Raw genomic sequence first — 21,487 nt, 5'->3', positions numbered from 1 at the left:
TTTATTTAACTTTTAAATAGTAAATTTCAAACACATAAAAGAAAGAATAGGGCCACAGTGGCTCAACAGGGAGAGTTCTTGCCTGCCATGTCAGAGACCCCAGTTTGATGCCTGTCCATGCAAAAAAAGAAAGAATAGTACAGTGTGTCAACTTTACTTGTCATCCAACTTCAACATTTCTCAACTCAGGGTTGATATTGTTCTTTCCATACCTTCACTTGTCCCCCCCCCCCCCATTACTTTGAAGCAAATTCCAGATATTATATGATTCAGCTTTTAACTGAATTGGTAATTAATTGACATTTTAGAGTGACATTAAAAATATGAATTAACTGTACTTTGTTTGAAAGTGAGACAGCTGTTAATGAAAACTTAAAGGGAGATGAGTGCCTAAAATGATGGGTGAGGGAAAAAAGTAAATAAAACTATAGAGAATAATAAGAAAAAAGCAAAACCACTCTGAAGCATGAATTTGCTTTGAAAGGATGTCAAGGGTTGAGATGGATAAACAATCTACAAGATACGAGGTGTAGATTTCTTTTAGCCTTCCTGTAGCATGGAAACTGCAAACAAGTTTTTGGATAAACTTGATAATGCCTTAATTTGTTACTGAAAAATATGGATGACAAAAAAAAATATGGATGATATTTCCCTTGGTATTATAGTTCTGGTTGAAAGAGGAAAGTGTGGGAGATGAGCAAAATCACTGCTAGGGATTTTGGTTGTAATTTTTTTACTGTGATAAGAAGTTCAGTTTTGGGCAGGCCAAGGTGGCTCAGCAGGCAAGATGATTGCCTGCCATGCCAGAGGACCCGGGTTCGATTCCCGGTGCCTGCCCATGTAAAAAAAAAAAGTTCAATTTTTCCATTTAGAGAGCTACATTAGTTTCTGTACAGTGTTCTGAAGTATTCTCTTGGAATTCCTTGTTTACTGTTTTTGCTAGATTAATAATAATGCAATTATATGAATGTAGGTTTTCCCATCCCTGTCTTAGTTTGCTGGGGCTACTGTAACAAAATATCATAGAACTAGTTGGCTTAACCAGCAGAAATTTATTGTCTCGGTTGTGGAGACAAGAAATCCAAAATCAAGGTGTCAGCAGAGCCTGCTTCCTTTTAAAGGGGAGAATCCATTCTTTGCCTCTTCCTGTTAAACAGCATACCTTGGCTTGTGGTAGCGTATCAGTCTGCTTCTCTTGCGTGCTTATCTAGCTTTGTCACTGTCCAAACTTCTTCCTTATAAGGACGCTGGTCATATTGGATTAGGCCCACTCTAATTCATGGTTCCACCTTAACTAGTAATATCTTCAAAAATGCTATTTACAAAATAAGTTCACATTCACAGAATCAGAGTTGAACATGTCTTTTTTTGGGGGGGTGGGTGGGACACAGAATCAATAACACCCTTTAAAACACATCTAGTTTCTGTGGAATTAATGGCTATATTTTTATTTTGTATATGTAGTTTTTGCTACCTGGTTCGGTTCTTTATCTCATCCTTTCTTTTCCCCATTTGACTTGTGTGCCACCCATACATCATTAAATGTACCATTATAGAGATCCTCCACCAATTTTTCGCTTCCTTCATTGAGGGGACCTTGTAGCTTAAAAACCTAGAAATACTTCATGATAAAAAGGTGTTCAGTAATTGAGTGAATAGAGTTTGCACCTAGGCTATATGCAGTATGTTGCAGATTCCTCAAAGCATTTAAACTATTTAGGAAGGCAGAAATGTAAATATTTAATACAGAGTGTAATATGTTGGGCATAGGAGTGAATGTTTTTAAAAGGTTTGTTGGATAAGAAGATGGAAACTTCTGACTAGGTCAATTCATGTGAACTTTTGAGTCCCTAAAATTTTTGTTTCTACACTTGTCTTAGAAATGCCTCACTTTAAAAAAATATGTATGAGGCCTATCCTAGAATTAGGAATAACTGAAATATAAATGAGATAATCTTTATTTTGGATAAATTACATGATTTGGAGAAGCACACATTAATTGCAAATAATTCTCAACAAAGAAGGGGATTTAGGGCCATAAATCAGTGTTTTGCTTTTGGTGAAAAGTAGGTTTGAGGAGAAAGAAATTATGTGTTCTATTATATACTTAGTAATGAGGAAAGAAAAAGTTGAAACGCCCACAGTGTTGAAACCTGAAACTTGGTTAATTTTATTAGGTAACCATTAATACTTAAAGGCTGTTCAGAGTTAACGGCTTCGCCAAACAATTTTAAAGCCAGGTTGGATGTGTGTGAGGGCAGGAAGAGGGAGGGGCAAGGGCCAGTATGTATGGAGGAGGATGTGTGTCTGTTTTTAACAAAATCTGTGACAGCATTACCTACCTTTTTTTTTTCATCTTTATTATAAGTGATATTTAGTTTAACAATGTTGGATAGACGTATGATTTGGTCTTTATTATTAGTATTTCTAGGGAAAACTGAACTGTATAGATTACGCTTTGGCAATAATTGTTCCTAAGAGAAATTATCTGTGATTAAGGAATCATAGGATTGTTTTTTCTTAGAGGTATAACAGAAAAGTATCATTAGGAGATAATGCTTCAGTATCTGCTTATCTCAGAGAATACAAGGAGTTTACATCCTAGGCTAAACTTTAGTAATGGCAAAAATCTGAATTCAGATGTTTGTATCTGTTAATTGTACAATTGCAAAAAAAACAGTTAATTGTTTTATGCTTTTCAGTCATGTTTCTAAATCCTTGATTCCCTTCAGACAGGTCGTAGCTGTGAATTTGAATCTTTTTTCTTTCTTTTAGTTTTCTTGGACATTGGGTAATTGTGTGAGAATTGAGCTAAAGGGGAATTTGAGTTGGCAGATGATTAAACTTTATATTTAGATGAATTGATCACTTATAATAAGCAGTAAATATTGAATGAAATCAAAAGGGCAAAACTATGTGTCCTAATAGATGTTTTTCTAATGTTTGACTTAGTTTATCTAGTAAGTTAATATCTTGGCTACTCTTGGTTAAAAGAAGCCCTGTTTCTCAAATTCCAAAAGGTTTTTATTTGTAGTTTGTAGTTATTTGTTCCTAGGGGATGAGTAAGCAAACTTAATAAGCATATAGAATACTATTTATTATTATTAACTGGACCAATAACCTTAAGGCTACTTGTTTGTTTTTAACTTTTTAAAAATAATTACGTATTTAGATTTTTAGTCTTGTGAGGGGTCGAAGAAGGCATAATTGCTTTGTACTGCAGGTTACGCATTCAGTTTCATTCACCAAAAACACCTAATAGTATTGTTGCATTGTAAAGGAACCTAGAAGTTGATAATCCAGTCCTAATGTGACACTTGTCACATAAAATGCTTTTTTCTCTAGGCCTGAGAATGGTCTCATTTAAATTGCTGCTGGCAATAAGTCTATTTAGAAAGACTTGCAGAATGTTACTTTGAAGTGGTCTAATTTTGAAAAGAAGACAAGTAATACTCTATTCAGTTTCTTAATGTTTTAGTAAAAACAATTGGAATGACTTAAGTCTGATGCCATCTTATTGTCAAGAAGACTCGACATTCGGAAAAAAAATGTATTTACAGAAAGGTAGATTAAGCAGTATTTCTCAAAATTGCGTCCATAGTCCATTTGGATCATAATCACTTAGGTGCTTTATAAAAGTGTAGGTGCCTAATCCCCAGTTCTGACCTTCTAGCCAGGTTCTGTAAAGTAAGGCTGGAATTTTCGTAGTAGGTGACTTTTATGTAAATGAAAATTTGTGAACCACTGCATTTTATGGGGTGAAATACCTGGACCTTAAAGTTGTACTGAACACATTCTTGATAAAATAAGTGGAGAAAAAAAGGCAGATTATTTGAGGATAGTTAGGTTTTACTGATTTTTCTCCCTCTATTATGTTAGCCAATCATTATCCTTTACAGTGAAAATACTTGTCACAAAGCCAGGGTTGAAACTTTGCTCTACTTAATTCTCTTGATCATTGAGCTTATATAAATTGAGTCGTTCAACCTCTACCATCTCCTCCACCCCACATACTTTTTTTTTGGTAGCTATTTTATAATTTTATTTGATAATGAGCTGTTTTCATCCACATTGTTTAGGTTTTTGAAAGTGGTGACAAGTACATAGGCACCTAATATATAAAGCTTGTTTGGTGAATCATCATCGATACGTTTTCTGGACAACTATACAGATATGAAATGGGACATTTCCTCTCATACTTTTAATGTTTATCGTTTATCACTTGGATTAAACTTTTCCTAATCCCTGTCTTAACTTGTATGATCCCTAGTGTTAACACCTTTGCAATTTACCACAAAAATACCCAGGTGTTTGGAAAAAAATACTACCCCATTTTTGGCCCAAGTTTTACTCTCTGATGGGACTAGGAAAAAAAACTTAAAATATTTTATTCTCTCAATCATTAATATAGTGTCTGCCACTCCCTTATTCCCTCAAACTCCCCCCTCCCCCAAATTAATAACTCCCTAATGTAAGTTATGATGTCGTATAGAAAGAATGTGGTTTGGAGTTACAGTAAAGCTTGACTCATAAATATTGGAAATAATTTCTCTCCCTCTAGTTTCTGTCCATTTCTCTTTTACAGTTAACTACTTGGTAGAGTTGTTTATGCTCACTTCCTCTAGCTCCTCTCTTCCCATTCTCTTTGAAACTGACTCTTTCTGTTCATCTTTTTTCACTCTTTTTTTTAAAACTCACTACTCCATGGGATTTGTTTTTATTAAGGTCACCAGTAGAAACGCTTTCTTCCTATGGCTATCTTGGGTATCCTTCTATCTTTGTTGGTAACTTATAAAAACTCACTCCCTTAGTGATCTCATGAAGTCTCATAGCTTTATGTATCACTCATAATGTAGTTCCCAAGTTTCTGCCTTCAGGTCAGATTTTGCCCTTGAACTCACCAGACATCTTACCCATTTGCCATTTCCACTTAGATGTCTCATAGATATCCCAAACTTAACTTATCTAAACTGAGCTTTTAGTTAAGCTTGTACTAACAGTCTTTTCCATATCTGTTGAAATTACACAGGCCTAATCATGATTTTTCTCTTACTCCCACAGTTCACACTCAAATCTGTCAGTAGACCTTAAAACAGACCCAGAATTTGACCCATTCCTTAACCTCCACTTAAATCACCCGGGTTTAAGTCATATAACTCACATGGATTTTTCTAATATCCTAATTGTCTCTCTGCTTTTCTGCTCTTACCTTCTTTCAGTCTTTTCAACACAGCAGGCCCCATCTCATTAAAAGGTAAGTCAAATTATGTTACTCCTCTACTCAAAACCTTTCAATGACTTTCCATCTCAAAATAAAAACCACTGACCTTTAAGGCCCCTGTATAAAAACCACTGGCCTTTAAGGCTCCTGTATGATTTGTCTTTCTCACTCCATCCCCACCTCCCGCCCCCAAGAGAGGACCTGGTTGTATATATAGTGGCCTCTAAATTAATATAACTTACTCTTGTAGGGTCACATCTTTCTTTAATATATTGAGAATAGGATCGATGAAAAGTATTTGATGGGTTAGAGCCTAAGTAGTGCATTAATTTTGGGGGGTACTACTTTGTCTTTCAATTTTTATTTATTTATTTTTCCATAAAACTGCCATCAAAGGAAAGTTGTTAAGATTAAAAATTGATTTGAGACCAGTATATGTATTGATATGTTTGTTGACCATCTCTTTCTCGTTGACCTATGCTTTAGGCAATGCCTCCTCACTCTAAAGAAAAAATTGTCTTTTTAAAATCATGTTAACTCCTCTATTTACTTGCAAGCTTATATGTCACCTTTATTAAATAAAGAACCAAAAAAAATGATTTGATAGCCACTGAAATGTGACATATATGATTTTCTGTTACTTTAAAATGGAGCCATTTCACATGTTGTGCATCTCATCTGACTTTGGAATATAGTATGTTTCCTGTGATAAGGGTTACCCTATTTTTGTTGCGGTTTTGGTGGGTTTTCCTCTGTGGTGATATGTAGTATCCAACCTGTCTTTTTTGAGTTTTCTTGTGCATTTCAGTTCATTTTACATATGCTACTGCCAAGTATCAGAAACTTGCCATAAAGCTCAAATCACCTCTGTATCCATCCTTCAGAGATTTCTGCTTGGTTGGTATTAACTAAAATTTCTCTCCTAGATTTTCATAATGAAGTTATATTGAATTTCAGTTAATTGTTCTGTTTTTCATGTGGTCCAAGGGCTGATGACTTCTAGAAACTTTCTGAGTATTAAAGAAAGTAAGCCAGTATTCTAATTTTGTTCAGAACAAACTGATGGCAGGCCAGCCAGTTCATTCAGTTAAATAGGTTAGTGATTATGACAGTGTGGTCTGTGCGGTCAAAACCATTTTCATTTCCCTAAAACATTACTTGCCTTTTCACTCACATTGTCTCAGGTCCACTATTACATGAAAAGGCTGATAAAAATGATTCTTCCTTTCCCGACTACATAACTGTGAACCTGAATTTTCCTCATCTGTTTAATCCAAAATAATACTGCAACAGGTGGTTGCAGAAGCAGATGTCTTTAATTTAACCAGACATTTAAGAGATGGCAAAAATGTAGAAGAGTGCCATTCTCACTTTTTGGGGGGAAATATTTTTCATAATATGCTAACACGTAAGGGGGGTTATTGTTATTTTTTAATTAATTAATAAATATTTTAAAATATTTTCAGTTCTAATTGATAAGACAGATATATCTTATGCAAGATTAATCTACATTTTAAACAAATCTCTTTGGGTTTCTCAGGTTTTAAGAGCATAAAGATATTTTTTTTTAATAGAAAAGGTTGAGAACTGCTTAGGCCAAGGTTCTCTGTGTTAGCTTCACATACCAAACAAAAGGGTAAACATGAAAAGTGAAAAACCAACCCACAGAATGGAAAAATTTTTTGGAAATCATGTACTGATAAGGGACAGAGAAGATACCAGATGACACATGAAAGGATACTCAACATCATTAGTCATTAGGGAAATGGGAATCAAAACTACCAAATACCACACTTCATACCCACTAAAATGACTGTAATAAGAAAGATAAGTACTGGGGAAGGATGTAGAGAAATTGGAACTGTCATATAACACTGGTGGGAATTCAAAAATGGTGTAGCTGTGAAAAACAATCTTGACAGTTCCTCAGATGGTTTAAATATAATTACCATATGACCCAGCAAGTCCCTTATTATATGCCCAAGAAAAATGAAAACACAAAATGAAGTAACAACAAAAGCTTGTATGTGAAATGTTCATAGCATTAATTATAATACTCCAAAAGTGAGAAAATCCCAAAGGTCTATTAACTGAGGAATAGGCAAGTAAAACTTGGAACGTCCATACAATGGAATATTTCTTGGCAGGAAAAAGAAATGAATAGCGATAACATGCTACAACATTAACTTGAAAATATTGTTAGTGAAAGCCAGAAAGAAAAGAACACACAGTGTATAATTCTATTTACATAAAATGTACAGAATAGGCAAATCTGTAAAGATAGAAAGTAGATCTGGTGATTCCCTAAAAATGTGGGGTTGAAGGTAATGGGGAGCAAGTGCTAATGGGCACTGGTTTCTTTTTGGGGTGATGAAAATGTTCTAAAGTTGATTTGTGATGATGGTTGTAAAACTCTACTTAAAAACCATTGAATTAATCTCTTTAAATGGGTAAATTGGATGGAATATGAATTATATCTCAATAAAGATGCTATTTAAAAAAGTAATAAACTTACCATAACTCCAGACTAGCTAATTATGTATGTGTTGTCATTCACAGAGAGAATACATTAGTGGATTTTTAAGCAATGAAATAATACTAGAAAACAATTCAGAGGATAGATTAAGTTAGCCCCTCAGTAATATTTTCTTCTGTGCAAAAAGAGTACATCATCCAGTCCTGATTTTTGTGTCTATTTGAAATAGTATTTATTTGGTGTATATCTGTGTGTACTGTGTGCATTTGTATTATTTATCCAATTTTTTAAATTGTATAAACAGTATAACAAAAAAATAAAAAGGTCCCACAGTCCACTAATACCATTGATAACGTGCATGCTTTGGAAACTAGTCCAGTTTTTGTTCTCATTTGATTTGGGATCCCACTCTGCTTCTCATTAATAGGGTCTGCTAAGGTATGATATTGGAATCATAGTTTATTTTAAAGGCAAATGACTTTAATAGAATTTCTTACAGTAATAAGTTGTTGAAATGTGTAGGCATGGGTCAGCTGCTTTTTTTTGATATACTAAGCAGTGTTACGATGTCAGTCCATTTGGATATATCACAGATGAATACTAGAAACTTTACATAAGCTTTCTTATGGTCTATTCCCCTGCTCTGGAAATAATAATATACTGGAAGTTCAGCCTCTCTCCTTGTGGGTACCACAGAACTGTTCAATTTTCCCTTGTTCTGTGGTAACTAGGCTAAGGAAACAAAATGTTACGCTCTCAGCTTTGGCTACCCAACTCATTCATAAGTATGGCAGTGAAATGGCTTACTGTGAGAATAAAATATGACCATAACTACCTCAGTAAACTCTCAGCCATTTTGGTTAGTTGTCATTGTTAATTAATATGATTGAGAATTATCTACATAAAGAAGTTGTTTTATGAACATTTAACAACATCTTTAGAGGAAAATATTTAGGAATGCAACTAATATAATTGCGCTCTAAGCCATGTTTTTGCCCAAATGTAGCTGGATTCTGGGCTGAATCATGTTACTTAGTGATATTTCTTATTGTGAAATATAGTTAATACCTGCTTAATAAGGAGTGATGATTAAGAAGGAGGATAATGAAGCAAAAATGCCCATTACATCATGCCTGGCATATAATAGATGTTCAACTAATGTTTTTAAAATCTGAACTTGAGCATTCTTTACAGAGATTCTTAGGTCCATGGGAATCTTCTTTCTTGGGGGATAGAATTTTAGAGGTTCTGTGAACTTGGATAGGAAAATAATACTCTCTATTTTTACTGATCTCTAACTGAAATTGAGGGTTTCCTTCAATTATAAATAGAAAATCACAGTAGTATCTATGACTAACAATATTCAAAATGTTATAGTCATTGCTAGATTCTTGTATTTAATGTGTTAGTTGCATGTTACTATGTAAAACTTCTGTTTTACAGATATTTTGATAATTATATTTCAATATAATTGATGTCTTTTGAAATCCCATATAGTTTCTTTTATTCTCCAAATTTTTAATTTAAGAAAACAAACAATACACTTAGAACCACCAAAAATGGTTGTTAGCATAACCATAGGCATATTTAAATAAAGTGTCCATATAATCATTGTAAAGTCTGTGTTTGTGCAGTTTCATAAACCAATTAAAAATTAAGGCAACAAGGAAAATATCTGCATATTTGGATAGCAAATTTTTAAATTCTAAGTCTTAAAAACTTAGGGTGCTTAAGGGTGCATGGGTAGTTTAGTGATTAGAATGCCTGCCTTTCATGTGGGAGACCCGGGTTCGATTCCCTGACCATGCACCCAAAAAACTCCCAACTTATATACCATTTGAACATCTGTCAGAACTGTGAATGTTCTCAAAATATCAAATAGAAAGTTCTTACAAATATCTACATTGCTATAGTAATGACCTATATTACTAAATATTTTCTTTATTTCAGGAAAATACGAAGATACAAATAATTAACTTCATATAATTTCTTTTTATAGTTTTGTTTTGTGTATTTGAAAGGGTATATAGGTTTCACTAGACTGCAGAAAAGGGCTGTGGTATCAGAAAAGGTTAGAAACTTGGGGGCTGCACCTTAGAACTATGTGAAGAGTTTAAAAGCAATCAAGAAAACTGATGGCCTGGGCCAATCTCTAGAGATTTTTATTTGCTTGCTCTAGGCTGGGGCTTAAGTATTTTTTTAAATCCTCCTTCCTCCAGGTGATTTTTAAATCCTCCTTCCTCCAGGTGATTCTAATGTGTAGCCAGTGTTGCGATCCACTGAAGGGCTGACTTACTTCATTTAGTAAGGAGATATTTATACTTCTTGCTGTGATTATTCTTGGTCAAATATTAAATGCTGTTTCTTCGTTTCTCTCTTCTTTTTACGTTATCTGATTTTGTAGATTGATTTTCAATAAGTGGGTCTTGAGTGATTTGTTCTGCCATTATACTGAAACTAATTGTTACCACTGATTAACTACAGCTACTCAAGTATAGATTAACATTTTTTTAAATTCCTTGTTTGAAGTTCCTTTATTAGTTTTGCTTTTTACTTTACCGTTATTTTACTGTTGATAGGTTACTCACAAACTAGGATTCTAGTATTGGCCCCCATGTTTTTTTAAGTTTACTTTTTCAGGAAGCAAACACTTTCATATGGGTCTTTATTTTGTTGTATCCCAAGCATTCCTTCAACATTTTGCCTGGCATATACTAGACACTGAGCAAATATTTTTCAGGTGAACAATAAAAATTCAGACAGGACAGAGAGTTTACAATGTAAAATAAGTTTCTCTTTACATTATAACCATTCCAGAGAAGCAGACACTTTACCAGTTTGCTGTGCATTTCTTTTTGTTCTATTCTAGATGGGTGATATATGTTGTGTGTCTTACCTACCCCACCACTTTTTTTTGCACAAATGTATTGTTCTGTACCTTGTTTTATAACCTAATATGGTGGTCCTTTATGTGCTACTCGTGGATGTACCCTGCCTTCTTTTTAGTGACTCCAAATGCCAAGATTTAAATACATGGTCATTTAAATTATTCCAGTCTTAGAGTCCCTGGTCTTTTATTACTGCACTTTATATTAATAAATTCAGTGCTTTGTCAGATATCAGAGATATTTTTTGAGGTTGTCTTTTGACTTTGACTATTTTTCTTATGCCGAAATTTAAACCTTTTATGTAATTAAGTTTCCTCTTTTTAGCAGTTTCAGAAAAACCTTTCCTAGGTAAAGGTAATTTTTACCAGGTTTTCCTCTAGTTCTTGTGTTTTCATTTTTAATGTTTAAATCTTTGATCTATCTGAAATTTATTTTGGTGAAGAGGGAATTTTTCCCCTGGTGAATATTCAGTTATTCAAACACCATTTATTGACTAATACACCATTCTGACATAAAGTACCTCTTATTATTTGCTAGCTTTCCGTACACGAGTCTCTTTCTGAACCCTCTTGGTCCATTGATTGTTTTGTCACCATAACCAAACTATTTTATTCTGTGTAGGGTTATGTATTTTAATATGTGGTACGGTTAGTAGTCTTCTTTCATTCATCTTCTTTTCCAGTGGTAGTTTCTTGAGCAAGCTACTTATAAAGCTTTTGTGTATTAGTAAATCACCATCATTTTGATTCAAAATTAATAGTAATCAACATGTTTTTCTTTCTAAATAAATATACACATCAGTTGTTCTTAGGGAGGCTTGGTAAGCTAATTTATTCTTAAAGAGAGATAATGTCTCTAAATAGATGACTTTTTTTCAGTTTTTCCTAACTGGTGCTTGGCAGGATTGTTCCATTAGTTATTAATTGCCATTTTTAAAATGAGAAAAATAAAGATGTTGGGGCAGTACTTCCTACTTTATCTGCTTCTAAATATTAATCTCTTATTGCAGATTTCCTTTCCAATTTTTATTGTACTATATATACAGTTTGATCCTTTTTTTTAACTTTACATTAAAATCAAATTTCCTTGTTATTTCATGGTTTTCCTTTAATGGCTTACGATGACTTCTTTTTAAAAAAAAATTATTTTGTGTTATCAAACCAAAACAACATACAAACATAAACATTCTTAACATACAAGCATTCTTAACATACACAATTGTACATTGTGTATGGTGTACAATCAGTGGTTTATAATATCATCACATAGTAGTATATTCACCACCATGATCATCTTTTAGAACATTTGCATCGCTCCAGAAAAATAAATTAGAAGAAAAAACTCATACATACCGTACCCCTTACCTCTCCTATCATTGACCACTAGTATTTCCATCTGCACAATAGATTTTAACCTTTGTCCCCCCTATTTTTTTCCTATACCCTTTACCATTCCGTTTCATTGTTCACTAGTAGTATTGTTTGTTTTTACATTTATTCCCCCTATTTATTTATTTTTAATCCATAGTTTTTATTCATCTGTCAGTATCGTAGCTAAAAGGAGCATCAGAAACAAGGTTTTCACCGTCACATAGTCACACTGCGAAAGCTATATCATTATACATTGATCCTCAAGAAATGTAGCTACTAGAACACAGCTCTGCACTTCACTCTAACCTCTCTAATATACCTTAAACTAAAAAGGGAATAGCTATAAAATGCAAAAGAATAACTTCCAGAATAACCTCTTGACTCTGAAATCTCTCAGCCGCTGGCACTTTATTTTGTCTCATTTCTCTCTTCTTCCTTTCGATTGAGAAGATTTTCTCAGTCCCTTGATGCTGAGTCCCAGCTCATTCTAAGATTTCTGTCCCACGTTGCCAGGGAGGTTTACATCCTTGGGATTACAGTGAGTTCTTTATACCAGTTTTCCCCTCTGTGTGGTCCAGGGATGTATGGGGTTCCCAAGACTTTCAGGGGATCTCAGTTCAAGCTATTTCATAGTAAGTCTAAGATGTGATTTGCCTTTTTTCACTCTTATTCTCCCAAAAAATTCAGTGGGAATTTTCAGCGGCTACATATGACATGTATTATCACAGCAGACTAAATGCAGAAGCAAATATGAGAGTCCAGCTGCCTTTTTAGCCAGGCGTTATAGAGATTTTCAAACATGTAAGACAAATTGAATTTTTTGTTTGTTTGTTTGTTTTTTTTTGTTTTTTTTTTTTTTGCATGGGTAAGCCCTGGTAATCGAGCCTAGGTCTCCAACATGGCAGGTGAGAATTCTGCCACCGAGGCAACATCACACCACCCTCTTCTCATTGAATTATTAAAATTAATATTATTATTTTTTTAAATGGGTAGGCACTAGGAATCTAACCCGAGTCTCCAGCATGGCAGGCGAGAAATCTGCCTGCTGAGCCACTATGGCCTGCCCTTCTCGTTGAATTTTAATTGTTGTTTTTTGTTTAAACTGTTGCTATGTAATAAGTTTATTTGCAAATGAATGAATACATTTTTCAGTTTTAATTACAATATGGTAAATATTGCTGTTTCCCACATAAACAAAAGCTCTTTGGAGTCCTCAATTTTTAAGAGTCTAAAGGGGTCTTGAGATTACAAAGTTTGAGAACAGCTCTGCAATATTTAATATAAAAGATGGGTATGAATAAAGGTTATGTTTTTAAAAGCATGTGATTGATTTTATTCTTTTTATGTAAGTGACTTTTGATGACAAAGTAAAAATAGATTTCATAAAATACAAGGACTCTTATAAAGGTCATTTTATGCTTTATATTGTGCCATCGCATCGTGGGAGTGATATATTGTGACTGAATTAATATTAGGCATGAGATTTTTAAAATGGTAATTACAGTTTTTGCATTGTTTTGTTTTGTTTTCCAGGCAGCTGAGTATGTCCCAGAGAAGGTGAAGAAAGCTGAAAAGAAATTAGAAGAGAATCCATATGACCTTGACGCTTGGAGCATTCTCATTCGAGAGGCACAGGTTTAGTGATATAGGATTACATTTCCTTCTCTATCGGTCCAATCACACTACTTGGTTCTGCAGTAAATAGTATTTTCATAATCATAATATTGTAAATGCTGTTTATTGGTTTTCGATTTTAGAATCAACCTATAGACAAAGCACGGAAGACTTATGAACGCCTTGTTGCCCAGTTCCCCAGTTCTGGCAGATTCTGGAAACTGTACATTGAAGCAGAGGTTAATATTTTACTTTATTTTGTGTTTTCTTATATAGCATCTCATGGGAATTGAAACATACACTAATAGTAATAGAAAACAAGTTAGGAACATAGCACAACTAGGACAAGGAGGATTTAAATGTCTCTTGCCTTTATTTTGTAAAATAGGTATGAAGGAGTAATTAAACTGAATTTTTGAAATTTGGGTCTTTTACAAGCTGATGATTGTTGCATTTTGGAGTTGCAACAACATTAAAACAGTTTCAATGGTATTGGAGTGCTTTAGCCTTTTATTTACTTGTCATGTGTCAATTTATTGCCTCCTGTGTCATTTATTTAGAACTCATTTTTCTTTTTATTCATACTTACAAATTAATATGAATGGGATTATGTGCAAATGCAGAAATGTTATCTTAGTATTTTGAGTGTCTCCAGTGAAATGAAACATTTTTAGACGAAAAAATTATTTAAAATTTTGATTTTGTGAAAATGCATGGTTTGTCAATAAATGTAAGCACTTCAATAATTTAAAGAAAAGTTTTTCTTTTAGGATAAAGTTTACATTATGCAAGAATAAGTTAAAATGACTCAAGCCTATAATCATAATTTACCAAATGATACTTTGGTTTTTTTTCTTTGCTTTTTAACTGTTGAAATGTGAAGGCAGGCATGAATAAGTACCCCATTTTTTATTATGATTAGAAGGAAAATTTCCATTTCTAAGGACTGAATTAGCAGTCAGTTGATAACAAAGTGTTAAATTGACACCAAGTAATCCTTTTTGAGGTGGTAAATTAATGGGGTGAATGGTGACATAGTTGATGTCCCACATTAAGCTAAAAACGATATCCATTTCTTCTTATAACTTGAGTATTAATTTTGTAATATACATTCTCAACATAATCAAGTACACTGCAGCCTCGTCAAAATATTTTCCACCATAGCTGAAATTTGATAATACATGAGTCTGTTTTGGACCCATTCAAAGAGTTTTAGTTATCAGTAGTACTGAGCGAACTTCAACACAGCACAGTGTCACCTGTGATGTGTCCCTCAGAATGAACCCAAACAACAGCAGACTTAAATTGAGGCTACAGTGTACTCTTTTCATTGTATTTGTGCTATAGTTTAGACTGTATTACTTGTGGGGAAAAATTACTGGACACAGCAGGAACATTGTGTGTATGTTTGGGTTTTTGCTTGTGGTTGTGTGTGTGGTATGTGTGTTTGTGTGAGTGAGATATTGCCTTATGTGAAGTCTGGTTGTAGTTCCATGCTATGATCATATCCTTGAAATTTCATCGCTTATCTTCTGGGACTATTTCTTTCCTTACTATAATTAAATCATCCATAGGCCAGCAGGAAATTCAACAGGTGAGTGATAGGCCTGTCTGAAGTCAGCTGAAACCAGTGCTGCTTTGTGTTACTCATTAAAGCAAAGAACCTGGATCACCTGAACCTGGTCTGCATTCCAGTCCTGACTTTTCAAACACATTAGCTTATATTTGTACTCATCAGAAATGAACATAATTGGTACATAATCATTTTTGTGTAATGAAATACTACTTTTCTGAGTTGTAGAAATTACTGATTTTAGTTTTGCAAGTCATTATCGTAATGCATTTTATTATAGTGTAAGATAAACTGAAATTGGCAGGTACCCCATACTATAATTATAAACACAGTGAGACTATTTCTCCCATATATGTGATAAAAACTGCATTCTAAAAAAGAATTCTAAGGAAGACTAAACATTTCCAAGGGGAAAGTTTTCTAAATAACAGGCTCATTTCATAAAATGTTTAAGAGCTGCTAGCAGTTGCCTGATATATACAGTTCATAATATTTGCAGTTATTTCACACACACACACATGCACTTGCACAAATATGTGTGTATGTATAAAACATCTACTGAGGAAAATGGTAAAGAATTTATGTGTGTATCTTTTAAAAAATTGTATTTCTGGGTTAGGACTTACGATGTTAAATTGAGTATTGGTTTCAGAAGTTAATATTCTGAGCTTTTTTCTTCTGATTTGTTCTTGGTTTTTATTTTTTATTAATTTTTTTCTCACATCTTCTGTCTTTATGATACTTCTGTGAGAGGCTAAGGTTTTCTTTGGTCATATCATCCAATATGGTTTTTATTATTTCTGGAGAAGACATAGAACCTATTTTATAATAACTTTTAAAATCTGAAGCTATAGTAAGAATGTCTTTACATTGAAAATGATACTAACAGTGTTAACATAACATCCTGTGTACATTTTCAAGAAAATAAAGTTTTGTTAATACACTTGTTGTAACTCAGTACTTCATGGTGGGAGAACGATAATGTTTGATTTATTTACATTCAGCTAAACCAACTTGTATAACTCAAAATACATAAAGCTTTTTTTCCAAAATAGAAAATGCATAAAGTACAGCTCTAATAACAAAAGATAATTTGCTTTCTCATAATAAAGTTTCTTGTAAGTCCTAATTAAGTACAAAATGGCCCCTCAAATTTATTTTTTGCTTCTAAACTTAATCATTACTTAGAAAAGACATTAATGATACTAGTCAGGTACTTGAAATATTTACTTGTATATCAACTTTGAGACTTCAGCAATACCTAGCTGTCTGTGTAAATTTAGATTTTAAAATGTCATAATTTAATTTGCTACCTGCATTTGTTTTTTTACTAAGGATAGAAACTGTTGGAGGTAAAATTTCTCTTGTTCTAGTGATGGGACAATTAGGACCAACTCCCATGTATTTATAATTTAAACATAATTCCAAAAGTTAGCTATGCCATATTACTTCAGTAGTATATGTTACATAGATCACAGTTTGCCTTGTGTGTGAAATCTTTGAACTCTTGCATTTCAAAACAACTACTTCACAATTTAACAATATCCTAAGAATGAACAATTGTATGGTTGTTCTAAGGTGCTATAGTTATGAAGGGTAGAAAAAACATTTTCTGCTTATTAGTTTTAAGTGAAGGCAACATTTTAATACACCTCTAATCATTTAATTGGTTTATGGATGTCGTGCAGTGTAGTATAGTCATGTGTTTAAGAAATATTTAAACACTAGAGTCAAGTGGAATACCCCAATCAGAGCCTTAAGGTTTTTAAAATAACCTCTTTTTAGAATGGTCAAAGGGTCATTGACTTTACAAAATAGAGAAAATTTGCATTCAGTTTTACCATATGCTTTTAAGTTTTTACCCCTCTGGTTTCTGTTACTTTTCATATAGGCAATCAATATGACACGTTTGCTACAATATCTTATTGTTAGAAGTTGTTTTGAATTGGGCCCACATTCATAGGAAATTTTCTTACTGAAGGATTATGTTCTTCATTAATAGCTGAAGGAAAAATGAAGAAGGTAACGCTGTTGGTAATAGCATCAATGTATCTTGCTGTCTATGAAAGCTGTAATTCTTTAATAAAAGTATATAGAGAATTGCTTGCTTCTTATTTAAAAATCTTTTAAAATGTGAGTCCTTTTTTCTATTGGTTTTTCTTTCCTTATAAATAATGGGTTCTGAAGTATGCATTTCTAATTTTCAAAATAACCTTGAAAAAATGGATGTGGACTCAGAATGGAACATGTGACCTAAATTGAAATAAACTTCTCCACTGCGATACTACATTTAGTACCTTTGAGCAGCAGTTCACAATACTGTATTGTAATTTTTGTATATTTCAGCAATGTGATTTTTAAAGCAGTTAAAATTTCCTATTGTGTACATTATTATTGCGTTATTATATAGATTCTGACCGATTTTTTCCTATTCTTTACCTTACAGCCTTTTAAACATCTGTACTCTTTTCTTATAGATCTGCTCTTTTCCTGTTTGTAATAAATGTTGGTCCATGTCTGTGTGATTCTTCAGATTTTACTCTAAAATGCAATGTGCTTTTTAATATAGTTTCTTAAATGCATGAGTCAATGTAGGGTAGGGATGTAAAAAGAAAACAACAGGAATTATTTGCAAATACAGAACTGAGTGATGAATTGTTTGAAAGTGTTTAATAGCTCAAATGCTGTTTGGAAGCAAGGAAATATTTGTATGTTTACTTTTTATAAAATAGTAAAACTTATAAACTTCTATTTTAGCTTTATTGAAATAGTTTATACCATCTATTTTCCCTCTTCCTTATCATAGTAGAGATGAAGTCTCTTCTACTCAGTTCCACTAATAACCAGCTATGTATTTTTTCCCTTGGGACTTTTTGTCTTTCCTCAAAGCATTTCATACTAAAACTGTTTGCAAAAGGACAGTCACCTAAGATGCAAAATTTCTTTAAATCTTATGTTTTCTAATCTTTCTATATTATAGGTAATTTATTCTCTTATGTGAAATATAGCTATCTTATTTTCAAGCACAATCTTATGCTAATCAATTGGTTGGCTTTATATTTATATTTCTCAGCATTATAAAGCAAACTGTAATCTTTGTAGCCTGTGATAAATTTTTATTGGGGAAAAGACTATTTTTTCCTCTGCAGAATTTTTAATCTAGCTTCTACTCCTTTATGTAATATGAAATATGGTATGTTCTCAAAATATTAACAAGGGGGTGTTTGTAATATAAAGTATATATACATTCTAAAATTAGTTGGGAAGCAAAAAGTGTTATTAAATCAGACAGTTAGAAGGTTCCTTGTGGTTAGTGTTTCTTAAATATTTATGGAATGGTGTACTAATACACAGTTTTAAAAAAAATATTGGGCATTGTAGTTAATAAGGTTTAGGGGATTTTTTGGTATATGATCCTCCCCAGCCCTATCCAAGGAAATATTAAAGTGATGTTCCAGTATTGTATGTATGTATAAGCACAAGCACACTCAAGTCTGTCATAATATTATGAAGTTCAAAACCTCCATATTCAGAAATAAAACTGATTCCAAAACACAAAAAAACTTAACATGCTCAGCATCTTTGGTTCTAACTTGCACTTAAGAGATGCAGGTAGTATCTGTCTTCACTTAGAAAGCAAAACAAAACAAAAAGACCTCTTAAATCAAAGGCTCAAATATTTTCTAAGGATTTCGTTGTTTTTATTTTATTTAGTGTGTCTTTCAACTTTAAACAGCTGTTCTTCCTTTTGAATCAGTCTGGTTCAAAGCACTTCCAAGAAATGAAAATGTGTAAAATATTAGTGTTTTCTATAAAAAGGTGTACTTTTAAAAAAATATGGAAAGGAATGCATTTATTAGCTTGTAAATAATTTGCTTTTTAAACTTTAATTTTTGTTACCAAACAGTTTAGCTATTAGCAGCTTCCTATCAGAAAACAAATTGTTGCGTAGTAAAATGGCATAGTAGGTTGGAATCTATATGGTTTTTTCCCCACACATCAGAATCAGTAACTTGAGTAATATTTACCTTGAATACAACTTGTTGAGAAACTCAACTGCTTTTCTTAAGCTTCAGAGAAGCATAATTTGGGGTAAGTTTTAACATTTTCTGCTCTAAGAAAAACTTGTTTTCCAAGAAAAGCATTTTGTTTTTAAGAACAAAGAAGTAGACGTCAGAAACAATTAAGATCATAATTTTGGATTAATATTTTGAGATTAATACTTTGAAATATTACAAAGTCCCAAATCTGTTTTTAAGCTTAATTCTTTTAATGTAACTAGTAAAATATAATCATTTAGAAATGCTCAATTGGAACCTTTTTTTAGTTCTAACATATCAGATGACTTTATTGTAAAGTCTTCCATTGTCCCACGATTAATATATGGGAAATGATCTTTTTATGGTGATGTTTTCTGCAGCTTTTCATGTTGAATTTGAAGGAAAAAAGGTGTCCTTTCATGATTCCTTTCACCAGAATATGAATGTTCCAACTATTACATATTTCAAGTCAGAATGGACACTATGTTTCAATCAGGATCCTAGATCTTGTCAATAAAATGAGTTAGTTCCCCTGTTAAGTAAATAAAACAATTTGTTGTCTCTTGGAGCCAAAGTTCACAAATTTCCTTGCTTTAGGATCACCTGGGATCCTTGCTTTAGAATCACCTTTTATTTTTTTATGTTACATCGGCAGGCACTGGGAAATGAACCTGGGTCTCTGGCATGGCAGGCCACTGAGCCACTGTTGCCCCTGGAAAGCTTTTTGAGACATTTATTTTCCAATTTGCATCCCAGTCCTCATTCTCGGGAGTATGGACTCATGGAAGCTCTTGTTTCCCAGGTGTTCCTAATAGGCAACCAATTTTGGGCAGTAATTGTGTCTTATTGCTGTAGTGTACTTGATATTTGGCAGAATATGCCCTATTGTTTTCTGGAGACAAGGTGATTTAGTCTCTTGACTTTTTCTTTTAGCTACACCATATTCCCCTTTAGAGATCAGTATATATACACACACACATATATATATATGATGAAAATATATATTATATACACGATCAAAATAGTTTTTGATATATATATGCATATATGATCAAAAATAGTCTTTAAGGCATCTACTATGTGCTTGGTGTACTATTTTGACAATGTGGTAACTAAATCTTGGATCCACAATTAGTTAGAGTTGAATCATTTTAACGTATTTTGACTTTTTTTTTCTCCACTGGTTCCTGCATTTGGAACCTGTCTTTTCCGTCTCCATAAACTTTGTTTTTAACATAAAATAATCACTTGAGGGCCAAACTTTAAAGATTCAGCCAATGTAGAAGGAAATTCCAAGTGCTGTGAGAGGGACACTTAGGCTGGAGAATGTGTTTGAAAAGAATGAAGCTTTTTGTGGTAGCTATCATTTCAGAGAGTTTAAACATAAAAATACCACATCTTCATGTTTATTCTCATATTCTGTAATGAATCCATTCACTTATGTACTACTTGGGTCTATATTGAAATTTCTTGTTCTTTTCGGAGTGGGCAATGGAGTGTTCTCAAACCATTCTGGTTATATCTGTGGTGGTTCAGTTCATTTCTGGATTTTTTACTGGAAAGGTGCAGTGTTTCACGACTTTTTTTTTTATTTAGACAGGCACTGGAAATCGAACCCGGGTCTCCAGCATGGCAGGCGAGAATTCTGCCTGCTGAGCCACCATGGCCCGCTCTTCACAATTATTTTTAACCCGTGTTCCCATACATACTTTCTTAGTAGTCTTTGACAATTTTTAAATTAAATGGGATAAAAGTAAGTAAGTGGTAATTTTTAAATTGTTTTTGCCACTGATGCCTGTTCTTAGGGATTTGGCTCTTTCCAGCTTTAATTTAGGGTCTTACATATTTAGAGGCACTTAGAGTAACTAGTATAAATTCCATAAAATTTAAATGTCAAAAATTATAATACCAAAAAGTATTTAATGAAAATATTAGAAGTACTTATGTAGGAGGGAGCATAAATAATTTCGAGAATATTGCCAGCAATAATAACTTTGTTTCTTGTATTATCCAAACTTTTTAAAATTCCCTCATTCATTTTTTAATCACTTTTAGTTATTTTTTATCAGTTAAGTGAATTTTGAAGAGTTTGTCCTTGTAAATGGGGTATGGTAGATGAAAAACTACTTAAATGTGTTAATTATTTAGATATTTAAATAAATTGTATGCCAGTTACAAGGGATCGGATGGTTTAACCTGCTTTGTCATAGGTAGAATAGCGAGTCAGAACTTTGTTTTTACGGATTACAAACGGAAGTTTTCGTGATTTAAGCAATTTTTATAATGCTTTTTTTTTTTTTGCATG

General features: G+C 33.0%; 1 protein-coding gene across 2 annotated transcripts in view; it reads left to right on the top strand.

The window, feature by feature from the left end:
* Window positions 1–21,487, top strand: part of CSTF3 (cleavage stimulation factor subunit 3) — a 67,443-nt gene that overhangs the window by 2,672 nt on the left and 43,284 nt on the right. Inside the window, exons 2-3 of one of the 2 annotated variants that reach the window (XM_077114351.1) lie at window positions 13,489–13,590; window positions 13,713–13,808. In XM_077114351.1, coding sequence (XP_076970466.1) covers window positions 13,489–13,590; window positions 13,713–13,808 — 198 coding nt within the window. The other variant, XM_077114352.1, reaches the window with a different exon arrangement.

The sequence above is a fragment of the Tamandua tetradactyla genome, chromosome 8, assembly GCF_023851605.1.
Source record: "Tamandua tetradactyla isolate mTamTet1 chromosome 8, mTamTet1.pri, whole genome shotgun sequence".
NCBI classification, from domain to species: Eukaryota; Metazoa; Chordata; class Mammalia; order Pilosa; family Myrmecophagidae; genus Tamandua; species Tamandua tetradactyla.
The sequence above is the reverse complement of the archived record's forward strand: the minus strand, read 5'-3'. Positions and strand labels throughout refer to the sequence as shown.